The sequence below is a fragment of the Enhydra lutris genome, unplaced genomic scaffold, assembly GCF_002288905.1.
Source record: "Enhydra lutris kenyoni isolate GAN:26980312 unplaced genomic scaffold, ASM228890v2 scaffoldscaffold3, whole genome shotgun sequence".
Classification (NCBI taxonomy): domain Eukaryota; kingdom Metazoa; phylum Chordata; class Mammalia; order Carnivora; family Mustelidae; genus Enhydra; species Enhydra lutris.
Window position 1 is genome coordinate 42,663,121 of NW_019154087.1, and position 23,219 is coordinate 42,686,339.

Genomic DNA, 23,219 nt, shown 5'->3' on the forward strand with positions numbered 1-23,219 from the left:
TAAAAATAAAACTGCACTGTTTTTACTTCTATTCTTTTTTCTAGTCTTATTTATGACACATTTATTTTTTAAAGTTTTTGTCTATATTGCAGTTTTGTCTTCTAAATATTCAGTTTATTAAATAACATCAATAAATTTACCACATTCATGTTTATGTTAATGTTGTTTCAAAGTTAGTTGGCTTGATAAAAACTAAATTTCTTCAGATTTCTGAGAAACAGGATTGTTTTTTTCATTTCCAAGGGATTTTAAACTTTACTTTGGTCTTTGGACATCAACATGAAACGGTTCTTAAGTTTTGGCTAATTTTAGGCATTTGATGAAAATAGACTCAATCTGTTAACTTTGTACTCTGCTTTTTCAGTTCTTTGTGGTAACTGAAATGAACATTTGCCACCTCTAAATTAAAATGATTGATTTTCACTACTTTCCTCTCATTTTCTATTTAAAAAATCAAATCAGGTTTCTACAATGGAGTTAATAAGTGCAGATTAACATTTCGTTGAATACATTTTTGGGGAGAAGTTGCTTGGGTATCATTTCTAATTTGGATATTAAAATCCTTTGTAAGTAAAGCTTTAGGCTGCTACTAATGTTAAAAACTCATAGTAGATGAGCTTTCAATGCCTACATTTGATATTTTTATATTGACTTATTTCTGGGATTCTTCTTATAGGGATCTATTTGTAAATTTCTTGAAGGACAAATGCTAATTATTTTCTAAAGTGGCTTCTCTGAGTGTAGGATGTGGTCTTTTAATGATTTCAAACATGTTAGTTAAAGTTTAAGTCATTCTTTTTCAAGCAAAAAAATTATGAACACTATCATAAGGTTAAACATTTAAAATGCAAGATAGATTATTTTTTAAATTCTCTATTATTAGAAATGAGTTCTGTGAAGAGGCAATAAAATTGTATCTAAATTTATTAGTTAAATAGAGCCTTTAAAATGGAGTTAGAGATATACAATATGTATATACATGTGGATACAATATGTATCCATACAATACATCATAAGAAGATCATATTATTTTAATCAACATATCCTTACTTATATGAAGGGATTCTCAAAATAAATGATTGCTAGAAATCCTTGCAATATGAGCTATGCATGTCTTCTTAATATATAAACCAATTCAAGAACAAAATTTAAAATATTAATAAGACATTATCCCTTTTATCCTTTACATCTAAAATATTTCAGCATGTTATTTTTAGCATTAAGAACTTTAGATAGCTAAATGCTGTTTTTAAAATGTTACATATTTATATGCTACTTTATTAGTAAATATATTTAAAAATATATATTAACTGAATTTTTTCAAATCAAATGTTTTTAATTCTCTACAGAAGGATCAGAACTCAACTACTGAGATAATTTTGGGATAGCAAATGAATTTCATTATTGCAGAAATTCTTACTTTAAGAATTACAAAATATATCATCAAGTGAATTGATGTTAAATATACAGCTTTTGAAGATCAAAAAATGAATACACATATACTATCACTCAGATTAAAAAATAGAATATTACCAATATCTTTGAGTCTTTTTGTGTCTCCCCAGTCATATCCTTCACTCTCCCCAGAGATCCTAAATACATATTTTTACAACCTTCTTGACTTTCTTTATATTTTACCACAGGTATATTTATCTCTAAGCAGCATATGGTTTAGTTTTATATGTTTTACATATTACACAAGGCACATTATTTTGCTACTTGCTTTTTGTTGAAGTTAACATTAAATTTTTGAGATTTGTTCATGTTGATCCATTAGATAGTTCATTCATTTTCATTGATGTAAAGTATTGCAGTCTCAATATTCCATAGTGAATTCATTCTCCTATAAATAGGCTTTGGAATATATTCAGGTTTTTTGTTTTTATTTTTGCTTTTATAAACAATGAATCTATGAATATGTATCTCATGGGAGATACAAGGGAAAGGAGCACATGGGAAAGGTTTTTTTTGTTTTGTTTTGTTTTTTTAATGATAAATGCTTGGGTGCATGGAGATGCACATTTTAAACCTGACAATGTAACATCAGATTGAATTCTAGAGTAGCATAAATAAATATAACTGTCTACCTCCCATCATCACTAACTCTTGGTATTGCCAGATTTGTTTTTAAATTTGTTACCAATCTCTTGGATATAAAATACTATTTTATTGGAGGCTAATTTATATTTTCTTAACTATAAGGGAGGCTAAGCATCTTTTCTAGTGTTTATTGGCCATTAATATTTTCCCCTTGGTAAAGTTTCTTCTTAAACATTTTTTATTGTATTTTTAAAAATTGTTTAGTAAGAGTTCATTATATATTCTGACAAATATTTTTGTCAGTTTTTATGCATTGCAAATATCTTCTCCCTGTATTTAGATAGTTTTCCCATTTTATTTTATAATGATTTTGGACTTTGGCAATCTTTTTTTTAGTGTGCATGTATTTTTATGTCTTAAGAATCCTTTTATTCTTTTATATTCTCTTATAATTTTACTATAATGGTTTTAAAGATTAATCTTTTACATTTAAGCATTTAGTTCACTTGGAATTGATTTTTGTGTTTGGTGTTAAAGAGGGATCTAATTTACTTTATTTCAATTCCATTTATTGACTAGCTTATTCTTTCTTTACTGGTCTATAAGGCTTACTTTCCTAAGTTTCCACACACTGAGGGAGAGGGTTTTAGATTCTGGGCCCTTTATTTTGTTCCACTGGTCTCTTTCTCTATCTTTATACCACTACTACCTTTTCTTCATACAAATGTATGATATATACGTATATCAGGTAAGGTAAATATCTCACCTTTTTTGCCTTCTTCAGGTATCTTAGCTATTAATGAATCATTGCTTTTCCACAAACATTTTAGAATTGGCTTGTTAAGATTCCTATTAGTATTTATACTGTAGCTATTATTATTAATTATAACAAATATTATTTAATATTTTATTAGTAATTAATACTAAATATTATTTATTAATAATATATGATAAATAACAATCCAATGATTATTATTAAATCCATAGTTCAATATGTGGGAAATTGCCTTTTTAATTTGGATAATATTTATCTTTCTCCTGAACACATGAGGATCTTAGCATAAACTAATTTAGGTTATTATTATACCAACTTAAATATGTTATCTGAACCCAGTATTTTAGTTCTTTTTCTTTAGCCTCATGAATTGACAATATTATTAGAATATTGCATGCAGTTAGAGTTTGTTTAGATTCACCTTTATATGAAAGAATTTGCTTGGCATACCACTACTTCTTGCAATTTGGCCCTTTAAGCTTATTTTCCTTTTTTTCAACTTTAAAAATCAAGTTTGTTTTTCCACATCAACAACAAATAATATGAAAATAATAATATGAATATAATGTCTCATCATAATATCAAATCAAAGAAAATAGACCTTTGGTTTCCAGTTCCACATGTAAGAAGCTTAGAAGTCATCACTCCATTCTAAGAAGAAGTAAAAAAGCTGAACAGATTGAAAATCATCAGCTCTCTTGGATCTGCAAGAGTGGGAAGACGCAGAGAAAGCTACTGCCCCCAACCAAGAGAAACAGACAAATACAGGGATTTATGCCAAGGGTAGAAAAATATGAACTATAATTAACAAATTTCTAAAAACTCAGTGTAGACACCTCTCAGATTTAAAAACTCCGGGGAGAGTCAGTCATATGGGACCACAACATCATTAGATTTACCTCCAGGAACTTGATCAGTTTCCAGAAAATATCTGAGAAAGATTGCCTTATTTTTCCCATAGTGGGAAAAGGAACCATTTTGAAATATACCAGAACACTCTGTTTTTCTTATTTCTCTTTGTTTACCTTTATTAAGTTTTTTAATTTTATTTTTTTAAAGATTTTTATTTATTTATTTGACAGACAGATCACAAGTAGGCAGAGAGAGAGAGGAGGAGGAAGGCTCCCTGCCAATCAGAGAGCCCAATTCGGGGCTCAATCCCAGGACCCTGGGATCATGACCTGAGCCAAAGGCAGAGGCTTAACCCACTGAGCCACCCAGGCATCCCAAGTTTTTTCATTTTAATTCCAATTTAGTTAACATACAGTGTTCTATTAACATACAGTGTTCTATTAATTTTAATACAATAGAGTGATTCAACAGTTTTATACATTATTCAGTGTTCTTTATTTAATTTAATTTTATTTTATATTGTGTTATCTTAGTCACCATGCAGTACACCATTAATTATTTTTTAAAAGATTTTATTTATTTGAGAGAGAGAGAGTGAGAGAAAGATCGTGAGAGGGGAGAGGGTCAGAGGAAGAAGCAGACTCCCCGCCGAGCAGGGATCCTGGGACTCCAGGCTTATGACCTGAGCCGAAGGCAGTCGCTTAACCAACTGAGCCACCCAGGCACCCATATCATTAGTCTTCGACATAGTGTTTAATGATTCATTAGTTATGTATAACACCCAGTGCTCCATGCAATCCATGCCCTCCTTAATCACCAGGCTCACCTATCCTCCTACTCCCCTCCCTTCTAAAACTCTCAATTCGTTTCCCAGAGTCTATAGTGTCTTATGATTCATCTCCCACTCTGATTTCTCTCCTTCATTTTTCCCTTCTCCTAATGTTCTCCTTGTTATTCCTTATGCATCCACAGTTAAGTGAAACTATATGATAACTGACTTTCTCCATTTGACTTATTTCACTCAGCATAATCTCCTCCAGTCCCATCCAAGCTGATGCAAAAGTTGAGTATTCATCCTTTGTGAAGACTGAGTAATATTTCATTGTGTATATAGAATATATCTATTTGTCTGTTGAAGTGCATCTTGGCTCTTTCCACAGTTTGGCTATTGTGGACATTGCTGCTATGAACACTCAGTGCTGTTCTTGATACGTGTACTCTTTAAGCCCCATCAGGTACTTCAGCCATCCTTTCTCTCCCTTGACTCTGGTAACCATCAGTTTGTCCTCTATAGTTAAGATTCTCTTTCTTGGCTGACTGTGCTGCTTCTCTCCGATCCGTGGTGGGAAGCACCTTCCCCACAGGACATCAGTGCAAGCCTGAATAAGAAAAACAATTTCTTCCTCCTAAGCCATGGCTCATCAGTTGTACAGAAATACCTCTTTGGGAAACAGTCTCCAGGGCAGCCTTAATGAGCTCATACAGTCTCAACAGATCACCGCCCCCACCACCACCAAGTTGCCCTTCAAGTTCTACCTCATTTTGATAAAGCTATAAATTCAGTATTGGTGCAGAGGGTCAGGAATGGAGTCAATTTCAGGAGCTCTCTAAATACAAACAGATTCTGTGATAACGAGTGGAATTTTGTATTGAATGATGTTGAATTCAGAAAGGTGACAGAACTTACTAAAGTGGATAAAGTGAAAATTGTAGCCATTGATGGTAAAGATACTGGCTCCAATTCTACAGAACGAATAGAAAAAAATGGCTTTTTTATGCCATCTTCTTTTATTATTCATCTCTTTTTTGAAGAGAAGCATAGCAGAGACATTTTTTAATTTATTCTATCCTCGCAGAAATGACTGCACTATGCTATATATACTATCAGAATTCTAGTAAAAAGAGGCTTATAACTACAGCCTCTGCTATTACCTTTTCAGTGTGAAGAAACAGAAGGTTTTTTTTTTTTTAATATTGTTGCCTTCCTAAGAACATTCTTGAATAAACTCATTTTAAACGCCCCCCTCTAAAAAGAATGTTCCTTGGTTCGTCTCTCTTTTTTTCCTTTGCTCCTTTGTTTTGTTTCTTAAATTCCACATATGAGTGAATTCATATGGTATTTGACTTTATTGACTTATTTTGATTAGCATTATATTCTCTAGCTCCATCCATGTCATTGCAAATAGAAAAAGTTCATTCTTTTTATGACTGAATAATATTCCATTGTATATACACTTCTTTTTATCCATTCATCTGCTGATGGACATTTGGACTGCTTCCATAATTTGGCTATTGTAAATCATGCTGCAATAAGCATGCGGTGCATATATCCATTTGAATTAGTTTTTGTTTTCTTTGGATAAATACCCAGTAGTGCAATTACTGGATCATAGGGTGATTTTAACTTCTTGAGGAACCTCCATACTATTTTCCATAGTGGCTGCACCAGTTTGCATTCCCATTAATAAAGCATGAGAATTCCTATTTCTCCACTTCTTCATCCACACTTTTTCTTGTGTTTTTGATTTTAGCCATTTTGACAGGTGTGAGGTGATTTTGTTGTAGTTCTGATTTGCATTTCTCTGATGAGTGATGTTGAGCATCTTTTCATGTCTCTGTTGGTCATCTATATGTCTTCTTTGGAAAAATGTTTGTTCATTTCTTATTCCCATTTTTTGTAATGTTTTAATATTTTTTATTAATAAATGACATTTATTTACATGGATACATTTTAATTAAGTTGTAGTTCAGAAAGTTTTCTATTTTTTTTTTTTAGGTTTACAAGATTTTTTTTTCCCTCACCATAGCACATATCCTCCCCAGTGTCCATCACCCAGCCACCCCACCCCTCCCACCCCCTCCCTTCCAGCAACCCTCAGTTTGTTTCCTGAGATTGAGTCTCTTATGGTTTGTCTCCCTCTTTGCCCATTTTTAAATTGCTTGTGAGTGTTGATTTATATCAGTTCTTTATGTATTTTGGATACTAACCCTTCATTGGTTGTATCATTTACAAATATCTTCTTCCAGTGTAGGTTACTTTTTACTTTTGTTGATTGTTTCCTTTCGTGTGCAGAATCTTTTTATCTTGATGTAGTCCCAGTAGTTTTTTATTCTTATTTCCCTTGCCTCAGGAGATATATCTAGAAAAAGCTGCTATGGCTGATGTCAGAGACATTGTCAGTGCTCTCTTCTATGATTTTTATGGTTTCAGATTCACATTTAGGTCTTTAGTCCATTTTGAATTTATTTTTGTGTACGGTCTAAAAAAGTGGTCCACTTTTATTCTTTTGCATGTAGCTGTCCAGTTTTCCCAACACCATTTGTTGAAGAGACTGCCTTTTCCTCATTGCATATTCTTTCCTCTTTTATCAAAGATTAATTGACCACAGAATTGTGGATTTATTTCTTGATTTTCTATTCTGATCCATTGATCTGTGTGTCTATTTTTATGTTGGTACCATACTGCTTTGATAACTATAGCTTTGTAGTATAAATTGAAGTCTGGAATTGTGATACTTTCAGTTTTGTCTGTCTGTCTGTCTGTCTTTCTTTCTTTCTTTCTTTCTTTCTTTCTTTCTTTTTCAGAGAGAGAGAGAGAGAGAGGAAGGGCAGAGGGTGAGGGAGAGAGAGTATCATAAAATCTTTCTTTCTTTTCTTTTTTTAGTATCTTAAAATCTTAAATTCTGTCTCACAACCCTGAGATCATAATCTGAGCCAGTATCAGGAATTGGATGCTTAACTGACTAAGCCACCCAGGTGCCTCTGTTTTTCTTTTCTTTTTTTAAAGGACTTTATTTATTTGATGGAAAGAGAGACACAATGAGAGAGGGAACACAAGCAGGGAGAGTGGGAGGGAGAAGCAGGCTCCCTACTAAGCAGGGAGCCCAATGCAGGGCTTGATACCAGGACCCTGGGATCGGGACCTGAAACCAATGCAGATGCTTAACAACTGAGCCATCCAGGCAACCCATGTTTTTCCTTTTCAAGATTGCTTTGGCTATTTGGAGTCTTTTGTGGTTTCATACAAATTTTAGGATTGTTTGTTCCAGTTCTGTGAAAAACACTATTGGTATTTTGATAGGGATTGCATTAAATCTGTAAATCGCTTTGTAATTGGTAATGTGGGCATTTTAACAGTATTTGCTCTTCTAACCCATGTGCATGGAATGTCTCAATTTCTCTGTGCTGTCTTGAATTTCTTTCATCAACGTTTTCTAGTTTTTGGAGTCTTTAACCTCTTTGGTTAGTTTTTTTTCCTAGGTAGTTTATTGGTTTTGGTGCCATTGTAAATGGGATTATTTTTTAAATTTCTCTTTCTGCTGTTTCATTATTGGTGTATATAAATGCAACTGATTGGGGCACCTGGGTGCCTCAGTGGGTTAAGTCTCTTCCTTAGGCTCAGGTCATGGTCTCAGGGTCCCAGGATTGAGGCCCGCATAGGGCTCTCTGCTCAGCAGGGAGGCTGCTTCCCCCTCTCTCTCTGTCTGCCTCTCTGCCTACTTGTTATCTCTCTCTTGTCAAATAAATAAATAAAATCTTAAAAAAAAATAAGCAATAAATGCAACCGATTTCTGTATGTTGATTTTGTATCCTGGGACTTTAGTGAGTTCATTTATCAGTTCTAATAGTTTTTTTGGTGGAGTCTTTCAGGATTTTCTATATATAGTATCTTGCCATCTGCAAATAGTGAAAGTTTTACTTCCTTTTTTACTAATTTGGATGCCTTTAATTTATTTTTATTGTCTGTTGCTGTGGCTAGGACTTCCAGTACTATCTTGAATAAAAGTGGTGAGCATGAACATCCTTGTCTTGTTCCTAACCTTAGGGGAAAGGCTCTCATTTTCCCCCATTGTGGTTATGTTAGCTGTGGGTGTTTTGTATATGGCTTTTATTATGTTGAGATATGTTCCATCCAAACCTACTTTATTGTGGGTTCTTATCATGAATGGATATTGTACTTTGTCAAATGCTTTTTCTGTGTCTATTGAAATGATTATATGTTTTTATCCATTCTCTTCTTGATGTGATGTATTTTGAGATTATTTACTTACTCTAAAGAATATCCTTTAAAATTTCTTTAGTAAAAGTCTTTGATGATAAAACATTTTTTTCCTTTTTGAATGGGGTTCCCTTACTTGACAGATAGTTTTTTTGGATATGGAACTTTAGATTAACATGTTATTTTCTTCCAGCTTTTTAAGATACTATTCTACGGCTTTTTGTTTACAGTATTTCTGGTGAATAAGGAGCTGTCAGTTTAATAGTTTAATAGTCATCTTTGGACGTAGTCTGTCCTTTCTGTCTGCTTTCATTTAGGATTTTTTTCCTTGGTCTTCGATTACTTACTGTTCCTCTACCATGTAACTTGGTGTGGATATATTTCTTTTCTTTTCCTTTCTTTTCTTTTCTTTTCTTTTCTTTTCTTTCTCATTTATCTCCCTTGGGACTAAATGTGTTTCACAAATCCAACCTATCTACAATTCCTGAAATTTCTCAGTTTTCATTTCTTTGAATATTTTCTCTCTCCTATTCTTTATATTATATTTATATTTTATATATATCTTTATATTATCATTTCTTTGAATATTTTCTCTCTCCTATTCTTTATATTATCTCCATAATAAAACTCTGGTTGAACTTAAAGTAGACATTCATTTATTTAACAAGTACTGTTGAGCGCTTACTATGTGTTTCTATTTCCAGTTTCTAGAAACTATGTTTCTAGGCATTTATCAGTAAACAGAACTGACTGAAAACTTGCCATGATGAAATTTACAATAAAAGGTACTGTATTAGAAGGGATTATGACTAAGGAATAAGAGAGTTGAAGGGCTAGGATGGGGGCAGAGATAATCTCTGTTTTTAAAAATTTAAACATAAAAAGTTTTGTCCAGTATGCCTCGTATAGATGTTTTCTTGATCTCCTATAAACCTGATTGTCCCTTTTTAATTTCCCTTTTTTATAGTCTTGTGCCCCAAAATGGATTTAATCAAAGGGTCTCAAAGCAGAGACTACAGCTTTCCAAAACTCCCATTAAATAGAATTTTATATTTCTGTTGGTGTTAGTAGTTTTTATTACCTCCTTTCTTTAAATTCATTGTATTTACCAATTTTAAAAGGATTTTGATATTTTTCAGCTATAAAATACAGATATCAAGTTAAATTATCCCCAAGGCCTCTTCCCAGTTTCAAAATGCAGGTAGGGTCACATCCAGTCTTTATGAGGCCAGATTATCATATAGCTTGAGGAAGGTATTTTGTAAAAACATAATTTATTTATATAATGAATATCAAATTAGATACAGAGTCTTATAAGGGGTTTGTGCAAATGAGGGACCCCAAAGGTAAACCTTTAATAGCTTAATAAAAATTCCACTGTTGTGACAACATATTTATATATATTGGATTTCCTTATATGTGAAGTGTCTCTCCATTTTTTGCTTTGTAAGGAAATACAGATTACAGTAATAAATAGATTTATAAGACAAAATGGGTTATACAGAAATTCATACACATCATGCTTCAAATATCAGCCTTTGGATATTCTGAATCCCATAGTATTCCATTCACAATCTGTTGCCAGTGACCAAATAGCCTTTACTCAAATTGTCAGCTTTCAGTTTTTTTAATGTGTTTGGCTCATAATATTTCTTCTTCCTGTGCTCATTTATAATAAAAATAAATGTTAGTTACTATTATGCTCTAAGATGCTTATTCATATTTCAGTTACCAGAGTTTGGGGGGTAGCTTTTGAGAGAAAATAAAGATTTTCAAATAAAAAGAGTAAAAAGAATTTTAAAGTAACAGAACAGCTCAAGACATAACTATAAAAATCTGGATCCAGAACTCTGTCATATATAAATTTCTACCCTCATCTTTAAAATTGTCTTCAGAAGTAAGAGTTCTTTTGAGAGCAAATTTTATCTTAAAGAAATATAGAATAATTACTGAAATAAACTGTCAAATATTTTGAACATTATATTGAGTAGCTTTTATATGTTTTATAAGTAGTACCCACAGGTGATAGCAACATATAATTTTCATCCTTCCCTAGATGATGATGAGCAGAACCATTCACCCTTTGCTGGGAGACTGTGTGTCACTTACTATAATTTGCCATCATTTTTCAGGAAAGTGACATGAGCAAGAGGGATAAATATCAGTATTTTTTTTTTTCACTGAAGTATTTTCAGATGAATGACCCTTAAGTTTTCCATAGCAAGTAGGTGTGGATTAATCTTCTGATGAAATTGACCCTATTCTAATTTGTGTAATAGACCTGAAATATGTTAATACTATTTTCTTTTTCTTTTCTTTTTTTTTTTAAGATTTTATTTATTTATTTGACAGACCGAGATCACAAGTAGGCAGAGAGGCAGGCGGGGGATGGGGGGAGCAGGCTCCCTGCTGAGCGGAGAGCCCAATGTAGGGCTTGATCCCAGGACCCTGGGATCATGACCAGAGCTGAAGGTAGAGGCTTTAACCCACTGAGCCACCCAGGCACCCCAGTACTATTTTCTTAATTCTGGATTTAGTAATTCACAAGAGACTTTTAGTATATTCTATGTTAGTATTTCTCAAAATATAGTCCTGGGCTATCTGGATTACAATTACTATTGATATTTTTTAATATCATGCTAGACTTATGGACTCAGAATCTTGTTGATTAGTGGGGAGAGGGGAGCAATCTATATTTAGTAAGTTCTTTATGTTATGAATATTCAAGTTTGGGAGCCATGATTTTATATCATGACACCTAACAAATGGCACAACACAGTACCAAGTCAGCTAGTTGGCTTGCAAAATACTATAGTCTCTCCTGGAACTTTCTAGACAGACAAGTCTCTTTTGAGGCAAAATTATCTTTTTTAAAAAATGTAGTTGAGAATTTGGAGACAAACGCTGATACTCTTTAAATCTCAAATAGATGTGAGGGGTTTTTTTGTTTTGTTTTTTTGTTTTTTTACAAAATATTTACTCTGAGACACAGTAAAACCAAGTCTGGATTCATGGAGGTGTCAACTCTGGAAAACACATTCATAATAACAAAAAAGTAACCAATGATGAGAAAAAACATAAAAAGAAGATACAGTTATTCACAGAACATAATAGAATGTGCTTTATGATTCCACTTAGTAGTTTCTGGAAGCTTAAATGTGCATAGAATAAATTATGTTCATAATTCTGATCCAGAATACCCAGAGAAGGATAAAGCATCTTTTGTACATTGTGTTCAAGGCAGTTTGTGATGTTTTAGAAAGTTGCACAACCAAGAAAGTTAAAATACAAGGAGTACATGAAATGTAAGCTCTTAGCTAATTGATAAAATTAACTGGAATAATTTTCAAACTTAGAATTTCAGATACATACTTTTACAATACATACTTCTTTGTTTTATTCATACCTTATAATATTATTTGTTGAATATGTTAGAAATAGTCACTATTTGCACATTATCTTGTCATCATACTCTATAAAATCAAACTTTTGGTAATATGGCTATTTTTTATGTAGTGAATTTACAATTAGATGAGGAAATTGTCAATTCCTATTAGATGACATTTTTCTATTTTTATTAAATGCCTTATAATTATGTTAAGTGTGATTTTTTAAAATAGTAGATCAAAAATATAAAATATTTATTTTATATATTATAATAAAATATTTATATTTATTACTTTTTGATAACTGCATAGACTAAAATCTATAAATATTCAGATCCTTACTCAGCATAAAAATGACTTATGAGTATTGTAAAGCAAACAAATCCTTTTATAAAAATGATTTTAGCCATTCTGTGAAATAATATTTATCATGTTTTCAACACATGACCATAAAAATCTAGTTAAAACTTGATGTATTTTTTTGAAAATATGATTGCTATGGAAATCTGATAATTTAAAAATTTTTCTAAAACACACCACTTTATTGTCTATTTAAAATATTAATAAAATTAATTATTTTATGTGTGAATATGTTGACCTGATAAACTAGGGATACAGTTTAAGAGATACTCTTTAGGGCTCATGACAAGCATACTATCAATTTTATGCCAAAGAAAAGCAATTTCTACCACATCAGTTCCAAACTTGCTCTTTTCCTTACTGGAATCCTTGGAACAAATGCTGGACTTTCAGCAGAGAGATATGACTCCCAATTGTGGCTTATATTTGGTTAATTATGATTATAGAGAAATATCATGTGGTTAACTAAGAATAGTTGAACAAAGTTGTTCATGTTGGGATCCTGTGAACATCCAGAAAACAAACACTTACTACTTAATAAAACTATTCATGTTTATAGGAGCAAAGAACTTGAAATGGATTGGTTCAAATAAAGGCACACACTTTTAAAGATGGTTATACCACATATTTACCTTTAGAACATTCGACTACTACATTGACAATAATGAAAGATTCTTGTTTTCCTCCTTTTTGTAAACTATTATATCTAGCACTGCAGTGGTGTTTCATTTAAAAAGCAATCTAAGGTAGGAAACATACTGAATGCGTCTATAGACTTTAATTCTAATTTGTAAAAAGAAACATTTGACACTTCTTGTTTAACAACTTCCAGAATATTTGACTCTACTTAAACTTTATGATAAAAATACTATGGAATTGTCTTGGGAATGCTATTCTACAAATAATATTTTACTGAATAACTTTGTAATTCTAGCTAAATATACCTAGAATATTAGTGTGTAGCAAGTATTTTCCAACTTTGCTAAATAACTCCTTTATGGAAAATCTGATAGCTTCTTTGCCTTTATTTTTAGTTTGACATCAGGTCTTCAGAATTTGAAGGAAGTATGACCAATGATTAAATGATGGCTTGGTGGGGCATGATAACCTAACTGTATTAGAGAGTAGACTTCTTTTCATAATTTACAGTGTAAGCATGGAGATTTATTGAACCTTAATTAGTGTTTTCGATTTAAATATCGCTAAATAGTTATAGTTTACCTGTGTATATAGTACTAACATAAGTTTTTGTCTAAGAATAACCTTTAATTCTAACCTTTGTTATCTTTCAGTTTATTTGTTCCTAATGAGTCTGACTTACTACTATATTCTCATGCACATTGTAACTTAGATGAACTTTTATTGAAATGTGTTCTAATTTAATTATTCCTACTGTTTTATAAGGGAATATTCTTAAGTTTTTCCCACCCCCCTCCATTTTTTAATATTACACAATCATATATTTTTAACCTAATAGTTAAGAGGCTGTATAATAATTTAAATTTTATTCAGCTAGATTATAAGGGAGATAGAAGAGGATTTGCAAATTCACTTGATGTTATCTTTGCTCAGTCTTTTATCTACTTTGCAATATATATTTATTTTTGTCAAATTCATTGGTTTTGTCTTTTGTCAGGACTGCTGATCTTTTTTAGTCCAACACTACTAAATAGCTAGGGGTAAAGATTTTACAAATCTCAACTGAGTAATTTTATAGTTAGATCCCTGAACTGTTACAAATTACAGTAGCAAAAATGAATTAATTAACACTAAAGGATAAAGTTGTAGAAAAATAAACAATGTAAGAGAGAGCACTGCTTGTGTTATTGTATTTAAGAATAATTTCTAAGTTCTATCATTCATTGACACACAGCAAGGAAATCTGTTTGAAATTAACTTCTTCCAGTTGGTTCTTTAGAGTTTTCATGAGTGGTATTTATCATTCACAAGGCTCTGATATATCAAACATTAATGATAAATGGAAAAGAAAATCTCGATCAGTGAGTATATCTCAATTTGGGGAGTATTAATTTTCATAGAGAAGTAATATTTTCCTGTAGAATTCCCCATGCTTACTATACTTTAGTAATACAAACACTTGGATGGAAATCTGTTGTCTTAAGTTGAACATCCTGTATTTATCCTGATACCTCATTGAAAGGAATATTCTGGAATGCAGGGGATTACTATCAGAAGTAACAAAAATAGGTATAAAAATCATAATTACTTTGAGAACTAGACATTTTTAAAAGTCCTTGGAGAAGAATAATGAGTTATTTTATTTTCAAAAATTATACTGATCCCATATGTGATGCATTAGTAAGACGAAGAGATGATGAAATTTCCTAGAGAAAGGAAGAGAAAAATCTTAAAAAGGAATTTTTAAAAATGTAAATGAATCTTATAAAATATTTATGTATTGGTCATTTTTAGTAAACAAATGATTGGGGTAATTTCATGATAAAAATATTTTGTGCCATATTTTTTCTCATTTAAATCACATGGTTATATAGAAGCCTTTCTCAATATAAGAAATTCTTCTTCTGTCATTTAAATACCTTTTCATCTTTACAACTCAAGGACTATTTCATGATATCCTATTTTGTTCAGTAATGCTAGTTCCCCAAAAGTGTATTTATGCCACAGGTGAATTTAAAATTCCAGGAAGAGTCATTGTCTGACAATTCTGGTTATATATTCTAATCCTTCCTGCTTATTAAACTCCAGTTATATTGGTGATTGCTCAGGATTTGGAGAAGCAGTTAGTCTCCCAACTAGTGAAAAGCAAGACCTAGTAGGTTTGCACTTTTTTTTGCCCTTAACCATTCAATTCTCAGATATTGACCAGTGGAACAAGGTAATTGAGCAACTAGGAACACCATGTCCAGAATTCATGAAGAAATTGCAACCTACAGTAAGAAACTATGTGGAGAATCGGCCCAAGTATGCAGGACTCACCTTCCCCAAGCTCTTTCCAGATTCCCTCTTCCCAGCGGACTCTGAGCACAATAAACTCAAAGGTATGCCCATCAGGGAAAATTTCAGAACTACCATGAGGGCAATGGCCTAAACAATGGTAGGGACAAATGATAGAGACACCTCTCTTTAACTTGAACTACCTCAATTTAAGGAGTATTTTTTTAAGATTTTTAGAATTATTATTATTATTATTATGTTTACTAAGAGCATGCGATCAAAGATTTTAGAATTGTGTGGATATTCAGAGGAAAAGATAGTAATAAATGATGTGACAGTGGTATGGGTAAACTATGTCATGAAGCTTATTTGGAATCTCAAAATTCTTTTGCAGTGTAACTCTAAAAGACTAATGTGATACACATTGAAGTCATAGTTCCAATTCTTTTTATTACCTGGGGAATATTTTCAACACAGTTTTTGGTTGTGAAATCTTGGAGATGCTGGTGTTTGAGTTTTTGATTTGTATTTTATAGAATGTCCAACCACTATTTTTTCAGAGTGACAAATGAGATTTACTTACACATTTTATATTCAGTAGAAATACTTTCATTAATAAGTAGTTCTTACTACTACTATGTCTGTAGTTAAGAACTTCAGTAACAAATCTTAGTTTCTTCACCCACAAAACTTGGATAATAATGCCTTAGTCATAGGATTAGAGACAAGGGATAAATTTGGCAATGTTTAAATATATACTATAAATAATATTCTATTTCTTATTTTTATTTAGAACATTTAGAGAACTGATTTTGAAACAAATTTGATTTTTTTCCTTGCCTGGGCTCAAACACTGTCCCTGAAAATCTGTGTGGACCTGGATGAGTTATCTAAACTATCTACACTTCCTTTAACAAATGAAAGTAGAAAGTGTCTACCTTAGGATCATTGGGAGGATTAACTGAGTAAATATTTTGTCAAGGGCTTAGAACAATGCCTGCCTCACAGTAAATACTCAATAGCTGTTAGACATTTAAAAAAAACGTAATAATTATTTAAAATGTAACTGTATCTATCAAAAAAGAAAAAGGATACATGCTTTTTTTTTTTTTTTGGATACATGCTTTTGAAAGTTGACCCCAAATGTTCAGTGGGTAATTAATTAACACAGACTTAACTTACAGACAAAATTCATAGCTAATACAGACTTAAATGAGACAGAGGAACTAAAATGTGGTGCTATCTCCCGAGTCTTATCATCCCTAGACATTTATCTCATGGGTTTTAAGTGTGCAGCATCATTCCTGTGTTCGTGACAGGTTTATTGCATGGTTGGGTTTCTTCCTTCAGTTGGCTGCACAGTCAATGGCAACAGACTAAACGATTACTAAATTTGCTGCTCTTAAGATCAACACTGCCTATACACAGATTGAAGAAGAGCTAATATTCTAAACAGATATTTGAAGAATTTAAGTCTTTATGATGCTAATTGACATGTCAGGCAAAGGTAATCCCTTTATATGAAGACACTTGTAGTATAACAATGTGGGGATGATAAAAGCCCTGATCAAATTATTTGAGATAATGACAGCACTTGTAGAAAAACTACTAAATAAAATACCACGCTTCATAATATAATTCCGACTTTCTTGAGTTTTTTTGTTTTCAATCTATTTTTAATCTCTATGATTATATTATTTTTATAAATTATATGCTAGTTTATATATTTATAATTATTTAAGGGGATTTTAATATAAAAATTGGTAAATTATAAGGAATTATACAAATAATCAGAGAGAAGAATTCTTTCTATTGTTATTTAAAAAGAGCATAGAACATTTGCAAATAAAAGAATGAGAGAGGAGAAATTGAAACATTTTCTTTCTCCTCATTTTGTTCCCTTCAAATAGTATTGGTCATTGTTTCTGAGAGATTCTTTGGTATTACTGTAGTTCATGCCCCTACTGATGAGGAGCCCATTCCAACCCTCACCCATTCTAAGAGCAGAAACATGGAGGGTTTGATTGGAGAATCTGTGGGAGGTGGGGGTGTGTGTCTGGTTATAAAATCAGTTACAAAAAAATAAAATTACAAATCAAAGTTACAAAATCAAAAAAATAAAGTTACAAATCAAAGAGATTTTTGAATCAATGAAATGAATAAATATACCCCTGTTGGGCCATTAGAGGGAGTCATGGAACAAATAGAATATTTTCCCCATAAAATTTTCAAGTCATATTGGAACTGTATTTTCTGTAAAATTTTATGTCTTTAGAGATTGAAAACTAAGTGTCTTTTTGCACTGTCATTAAATAATTATACTTACTTATTATTATTAATTATACTTACTTACTGATTGCACTTACCAATATACTTACTTACTGATTATCACCACTTGTTTATTTATTTTTTGGCCTCTCTGACACCTCACACTGGAGCTGACACAGAGTAGACATTTAGTATTTTAAAAACTGAACTAGATCAGCATATTAATATGGTTGCTGAGATGTGTGGATTCTTACTCTCAGATCTGTCCCCTCCTGTCTATCCTTGCAGCTTCTCCCCCTGTTAAAAACTTCATCATCTCTCCCATCCTCAAAAAAGTCACTCCTGACCTCCTTGTCTCCCTCTAGTCAATACTTTATCCATTTTTTTCCTTCTCAGAAAAGCTTTTAAAAAGAGCAAACTATATCCACTTTATCTGCTTCCTTTTAAAGAACTTCATTCTTTCCCATTTATTTTTAATTACATGAGAGATGTATATTCTCCCCTCCTCAGAGGTAACTATTATTTTCAGTTTCTTGATTATTCATGCGGACCTTTTCTACACATTTATATACATTAATAGGAAGAGAGGGAAATTTTATTGGGAAGGGGCAGATGTACACAAATGGTAACATGATCTGTGGATTATTCTTGCAACTTCATTTTTTTGCTTAATAACATGTTCATGTTCATATAAATCTACCTCGTTCTTTTAAACTGCTAACTACAATTCCATGGTACATTTGTACCATAGTTCATTTTTTTTGCTCTTTAGATGGAAATTTGACTGTTTAAAGTTATTTTCTTATTCCATAACCAATGCTGCAGTGAACATCCTTTCTGTATTTTTTTTCATGAACATGTACAATTGTTTCTCTAGTCTATATACCTAAAAGTGGAACTGATGGGTCATAAGGTATTCACATGTAAAATTTTTAATGGATAGTCCAAATTTGCCTCATAAAAATATTTATCAATGTATAATGTACAACATGAATGAACTTACCCAGTGTTAGTAAATATCATGCCATCTTTTATTTTTTCAATCTGATGAATAAAAATTATTTCCCTGTTTCATTTTGCATTTCCCTAGTCACTTGGTAAAGTTGCTTGATGTTTGAAAAGAAGGTGCTAGCTTATCTTTGTTTTCTTAATTTCCTCCTCCCTTCAACAAATTTTCCTGCCAAAGCCAAAATTTTACTAATTGTTTCTCTCACTCATCCTTTCAGCCAGCCAAGCCAGGGACTTACTGTCAAAGATGCTAGTGATCGACCCAGCAAAAAGAATATCGGTGGATGACGCCTTACAGCATCCTTACATCAACGTTTGGTATGACCCTGCCGAAGTGGAGGCGGTAAGGCATAGGCTCATTGACTTTCCTTCCACAGACAAATCAGAGTAACTGGGTGCTCAGTGTGGAGAACTGCAAGAGAGCTAGAAACCAAAAGCACACACGAAGGACTACATGCAATTCCCAAGTTACAAAGTTATTACCTTCCCCTCTAATAGTTATTTCCTTCCACCCATACATGTATTTTTTTTTAAAGATTTATTTATTTATTTGACAGAGATACAGTGACAGAGGGAGTGTGCTCCTTTTTCAGGGTTTTCCATGAGAGATGATGATTTATTTAGTACAAAAAGCCTTAGCCATCCATGAAACACAACCATTTGTTTTTGTTAAATTGTTAACATTTCCAGTATCTCCTTTTTTTATGTTTAATTCCCAGCCTCTCCTGATACAAACTAAGTAGCAGAAATCATAATAGAGAATAAATTGCTTTGCCTCTCTTTCCTTGGTAAGATGCCTGTCATTAGTTAATGCGGCACTGCAAACATTTTCCAGAGGGAGCTTTCACCAGGCCATTGGTGACTTTGTGAAACCTCACACAGATTAGATGAGAAAAAATAGGTAGTCCAATGCAGAGTATTTCAAGTTTATTCTAAATTCACAGCCACGGTAAGATAAACCTCCATATTATAAATCTAGGCAGAGTTTAGGAATCTTCTCAGAAGCATCACTTTATCACTTTTTTTTTTAAACTCTTTCAATCCATTCAATATTTTCTCACCCATCTCTTTCTTATATCTTTGCCTTTCCCTTTTCTGTGTGGAGACAAGACAAAGGGTTGTTGTTCCCCATGTGTCTTCTATATTCCTAATGGGAATGTCCTTTTGTCCCTCTTCAAATGTTACCATCAACAATGTTATCTTCTCCTCAATATCTCAAATTCTTAGAATACCTCTCTGCTAAATGATATATTTTTTAACACAACAACTTCAAATTACTTTGCTTGAATGGGTTTTTAACATTCTATTTGAAATACTCTCTTTGCTTGCTTTCTCATGTCTTTCTCTGTACGAAAGTATTCTTTCTTGAGCATAGTTTTGCTTTGTTTCAGCTTCCTTTTGTTTTATTGTGCACCTGCCCATGTCAAGATGCAAAATTCAAACTGACATAATTCTTATCCCTTCATCCTTCACTGGGGAAGTGACAGCTGACAGATAGGAGTGAGGATTAGGGAGAATTAAACTTTATAAACATAATATTCAAGAAACTACTTTCCATAGTAGTCCAATCCTTATACATTCAAAAATTTTGGAGAAAATGAGTGATAATGAGTCTCTCAAGTGTGGAAACTGGGGTGTAATAGTCCTTGGTGACATTTTCTTAAAATCTGTTCTCTTAAGCAGTTTTATACTGATGTTGACTTTTCACTTTGCTTAGAATTTTTAGTCACCTGATTTGATTCTTACAAAATAAAATCCTAATATTTTTATGGATAAAAGAATCACCTTTAGTCTCCCACTCTTGGGAAGTACTTTCAAAGATGTTCTTGGGACAGAATGAGGTAATGAAATAAGTAAGAGAGAGTACAATGTGTATATATGTGGAAGGTAAGTGTAAACATTTTCTCGTGGATAATTTTCAAGAAAATACTTTAGGTTATGTTGATAAAAATTTTAGACAAATTATTTGAAATTGCTGCTTCTCGTTTATTTTGATCATTCAAATCATATGGTGTCTTTATTTTTTCTTATATATATTGTAATATGTGTAATCTGTTTTTAATAGATGGTGACCCAGAGTTTAATTGCAATAGTAAAGTCTGCATTTGTAATTCATTTGTGATTATGTTGCCTATAAAAGAGACAGCTGTTTAGAATCTATAACAACATATTAATGAATAGCATCAGTGAGTTTTTAAAATTTGACTTTTTATGAAAAATTTCTTTGAAGGATAAAAAGGTAAGATTTAGGGCACTAAAATGGCTAGAACTCTTTTTTCTCCCTCATTTCAATATTGTCATCCTGGGGAATGGATAGTAACAACGTAAGATGTGAATTTTAGGGGAAGGATTTGATAGATCCAGAAGATTTAGGAAAAGGGATCACGTAATGCAAAGAACAGCAGGTATTTAACATTTAGATTGGGATCATTGGTCATACAAGGGTAAACATGTATCACATCTAGACATGTTGCAGTGAGTAGGTCAGAATCCTGACCCCAGGGCAAGGATAATTTATTACTCTATAAAATGTATTATAGAAGTCACAACTAGGAAGAGACAGATCCTAAAGATGCTAGAAGCAGTGGTCAACTATGCTTTCTGCAATACACTTAGACATAATGCCTTTGTTATTGCATGTGAACATGCATTTAAAGTAAAATGACCTTTCTTTATGAATGCATGGCAAAGCTATAATTTCAAAGATATATTTTCTGCCAAGACTGCCAGGAATATTTTGCAACATAAACTCTGGTGTGTTCTATAATCTAAGCAAATGGAAATATTGAATAATCAGAATTTCCGTGCTCGCTTCGGCAGCACATATACTGAATAATCAGAATTTCCATGAGTAGAAGTCATCCAGGATATCCAGGCTCAAGAAGCCTTCAAGTAACTCACATGATATTATAGAGGAGAGAAAATTCAAAGATGAGAGGAGAGAAAAAAATATGTTACATTGAAAGAAAATAGAGGCAAGTGGAGAAGGATAAAGAAGAAAGTGCAAGAGAATGTGATGTCTTCAGGAAAAATGAGAAGGAGAGGAGAGAAATGCTATGTGTACTAATCTATTCATCATACTACAAGCTGTCTTATCACCTGTTTCCAAAAGTGCCAACGTACTTAGATGAAAAGAGAAGAGCTTAGGAATGCTGTCATAACTCTAAGAGAGAAAATTATTCATGTAGCCATGAAGTTGGGGAATTTAAAAATTGAATGTCAAGGTTAATGGTGATCTGTGTAATAGTGCATAAAGAGTTTTAAAGTTACAACTGCTCAAATTATTAGCAACTTCTTATTCAAATAATGTTCAGAGTAACAAAAGAATGGGCCCCAGAGTGCAAAGGCCACATCTAGTGTCAATCCTTTTTCACAAAAAAGTTGGAAGGCATTCTAACTCTGGTTCAGTATTCATCAAGAGAACAAAAACATTATAATACAAATGCAATTTATTCAGTTGAGTGCATCTTCACAGGTATGAAAAATGGGGTAGGTTGAAATTTCTGCTCTTCCACTTACTGGCTGGCCTTGATCAAGTTTTTTAAACTTTCTGCAACTCAGTTCTCTTAACTAAGAATGGAGAGCATGGATACTTCCTTCACAGTGTTTTTCTGAGAATATAAAGCATTAATGTACATAATGTGCTCAGTACAGTACTACCATCAGTAAGGATCATATAAATTTTTCTTCTTATTATTGCTGTTGTTACTATAAAGAATTTTACATGCAAGGCTCAACTACATTTTGATATTTGGAAAGATACATATATTTAGTAAAAAAGACTAGCTGGCCAAGAAACTGCAGAAGTATTGTACAACATTAAAAAAAAAATACAACGTTTAAAAAAAAAAGTATGTAGCTCCTACAAGATTTTAAAATGCTGGTCCTTTTCTTGCATGATATATGCCCACTTCTACCTTGTCAAGAGTAAGAGAATTTGGTGCCATTTATTTAAGCCCAAATAGAGGGACATTATATAGTTCATAAATCCTTGTAATTATCTTTATGAAACTAGAGGATATTCAGGACTGTTTGGGGAATCACTTTAAATATCTTCTCTGTGCTCTGTTAGAGGGAAATATAGGACCAGTGAGGATCAGTTGCCTTATTTCTACCAGATTCTTGAGTGTAGAAACTCTGTTAGAGAACAGGGTGGTTTTCACTTTGCAACCTCTGAGAATAGAGATATAGAGGCACTTGAGGGGCATTATCACGGACTGCAAGCCAAGAAAGAGTTGGTTAACTATGTTTCAGGACATATAAACAGGGAATTTAAGAAGAATATGAAATGTGACCTTTTTTAAAGCAGATTTTTACTTTTCTCGGAAATTCTAGAGCACCTCGAGAAAGGTTTCTATAGTTGTTTTGCATTGCTGGGGCGGTGATGGAGAGAAAGAGACAAGAGCAGGTGAGGGAGGGGAGGGAGACTTGATATGTTCAGCAACTAAACCAAATACTTCAAAAGTCATCCCCATAAGGACGCTAATTAAAAATGTAGGGGGCAGAGAAGGACATTTGTTTATCTTGGTTCATGACAGAAAGGAAGGATCAGGACCTGACACTAGAACCATCTTCAAAGATGGGACTGATACTGGGGACCAGGCTCGTGAGCAGC

At 32.5% G+C, this 23,219-nt stretch overlaps 1 protein-coding gene and 1 pseudogene across 5 annotated transcripts in view; both read left to right on the forward strand.

Moving 5' to 3' along the window:
- The window catches only part of LOC111154016 (mitogen-activated protein kinase 10), a 582,803-nt gene that overhangs the window by 517,349 nt on the left and 42,235 nt on the right, over positions 1-23,219 (forward strand). For 4 of the 5 annotated variants that reach the window (XM_022513381.1, XM_022513374.1, XM_022513389.1 and 1 more), the window contains 2 exons: positions 15,250-15,432; positions 18,823-18,947. In XM_022513381.1, coding sequence (XP_022369089.1) covers positions 15,250-15,432; positions 18,823-18,947 — 308 coding nt within the window. The remainder of the gene's footprint in view (positions 1-15,249; positions 15,433-18,822; positions 18,948-23,219) is intronic. The other variant, XM_022513396.1, reaches the window with a different exon arrangement.
- On the forward strand, positions 5,081-5,505 carry LOC111155828 (annotated as a pseudogene).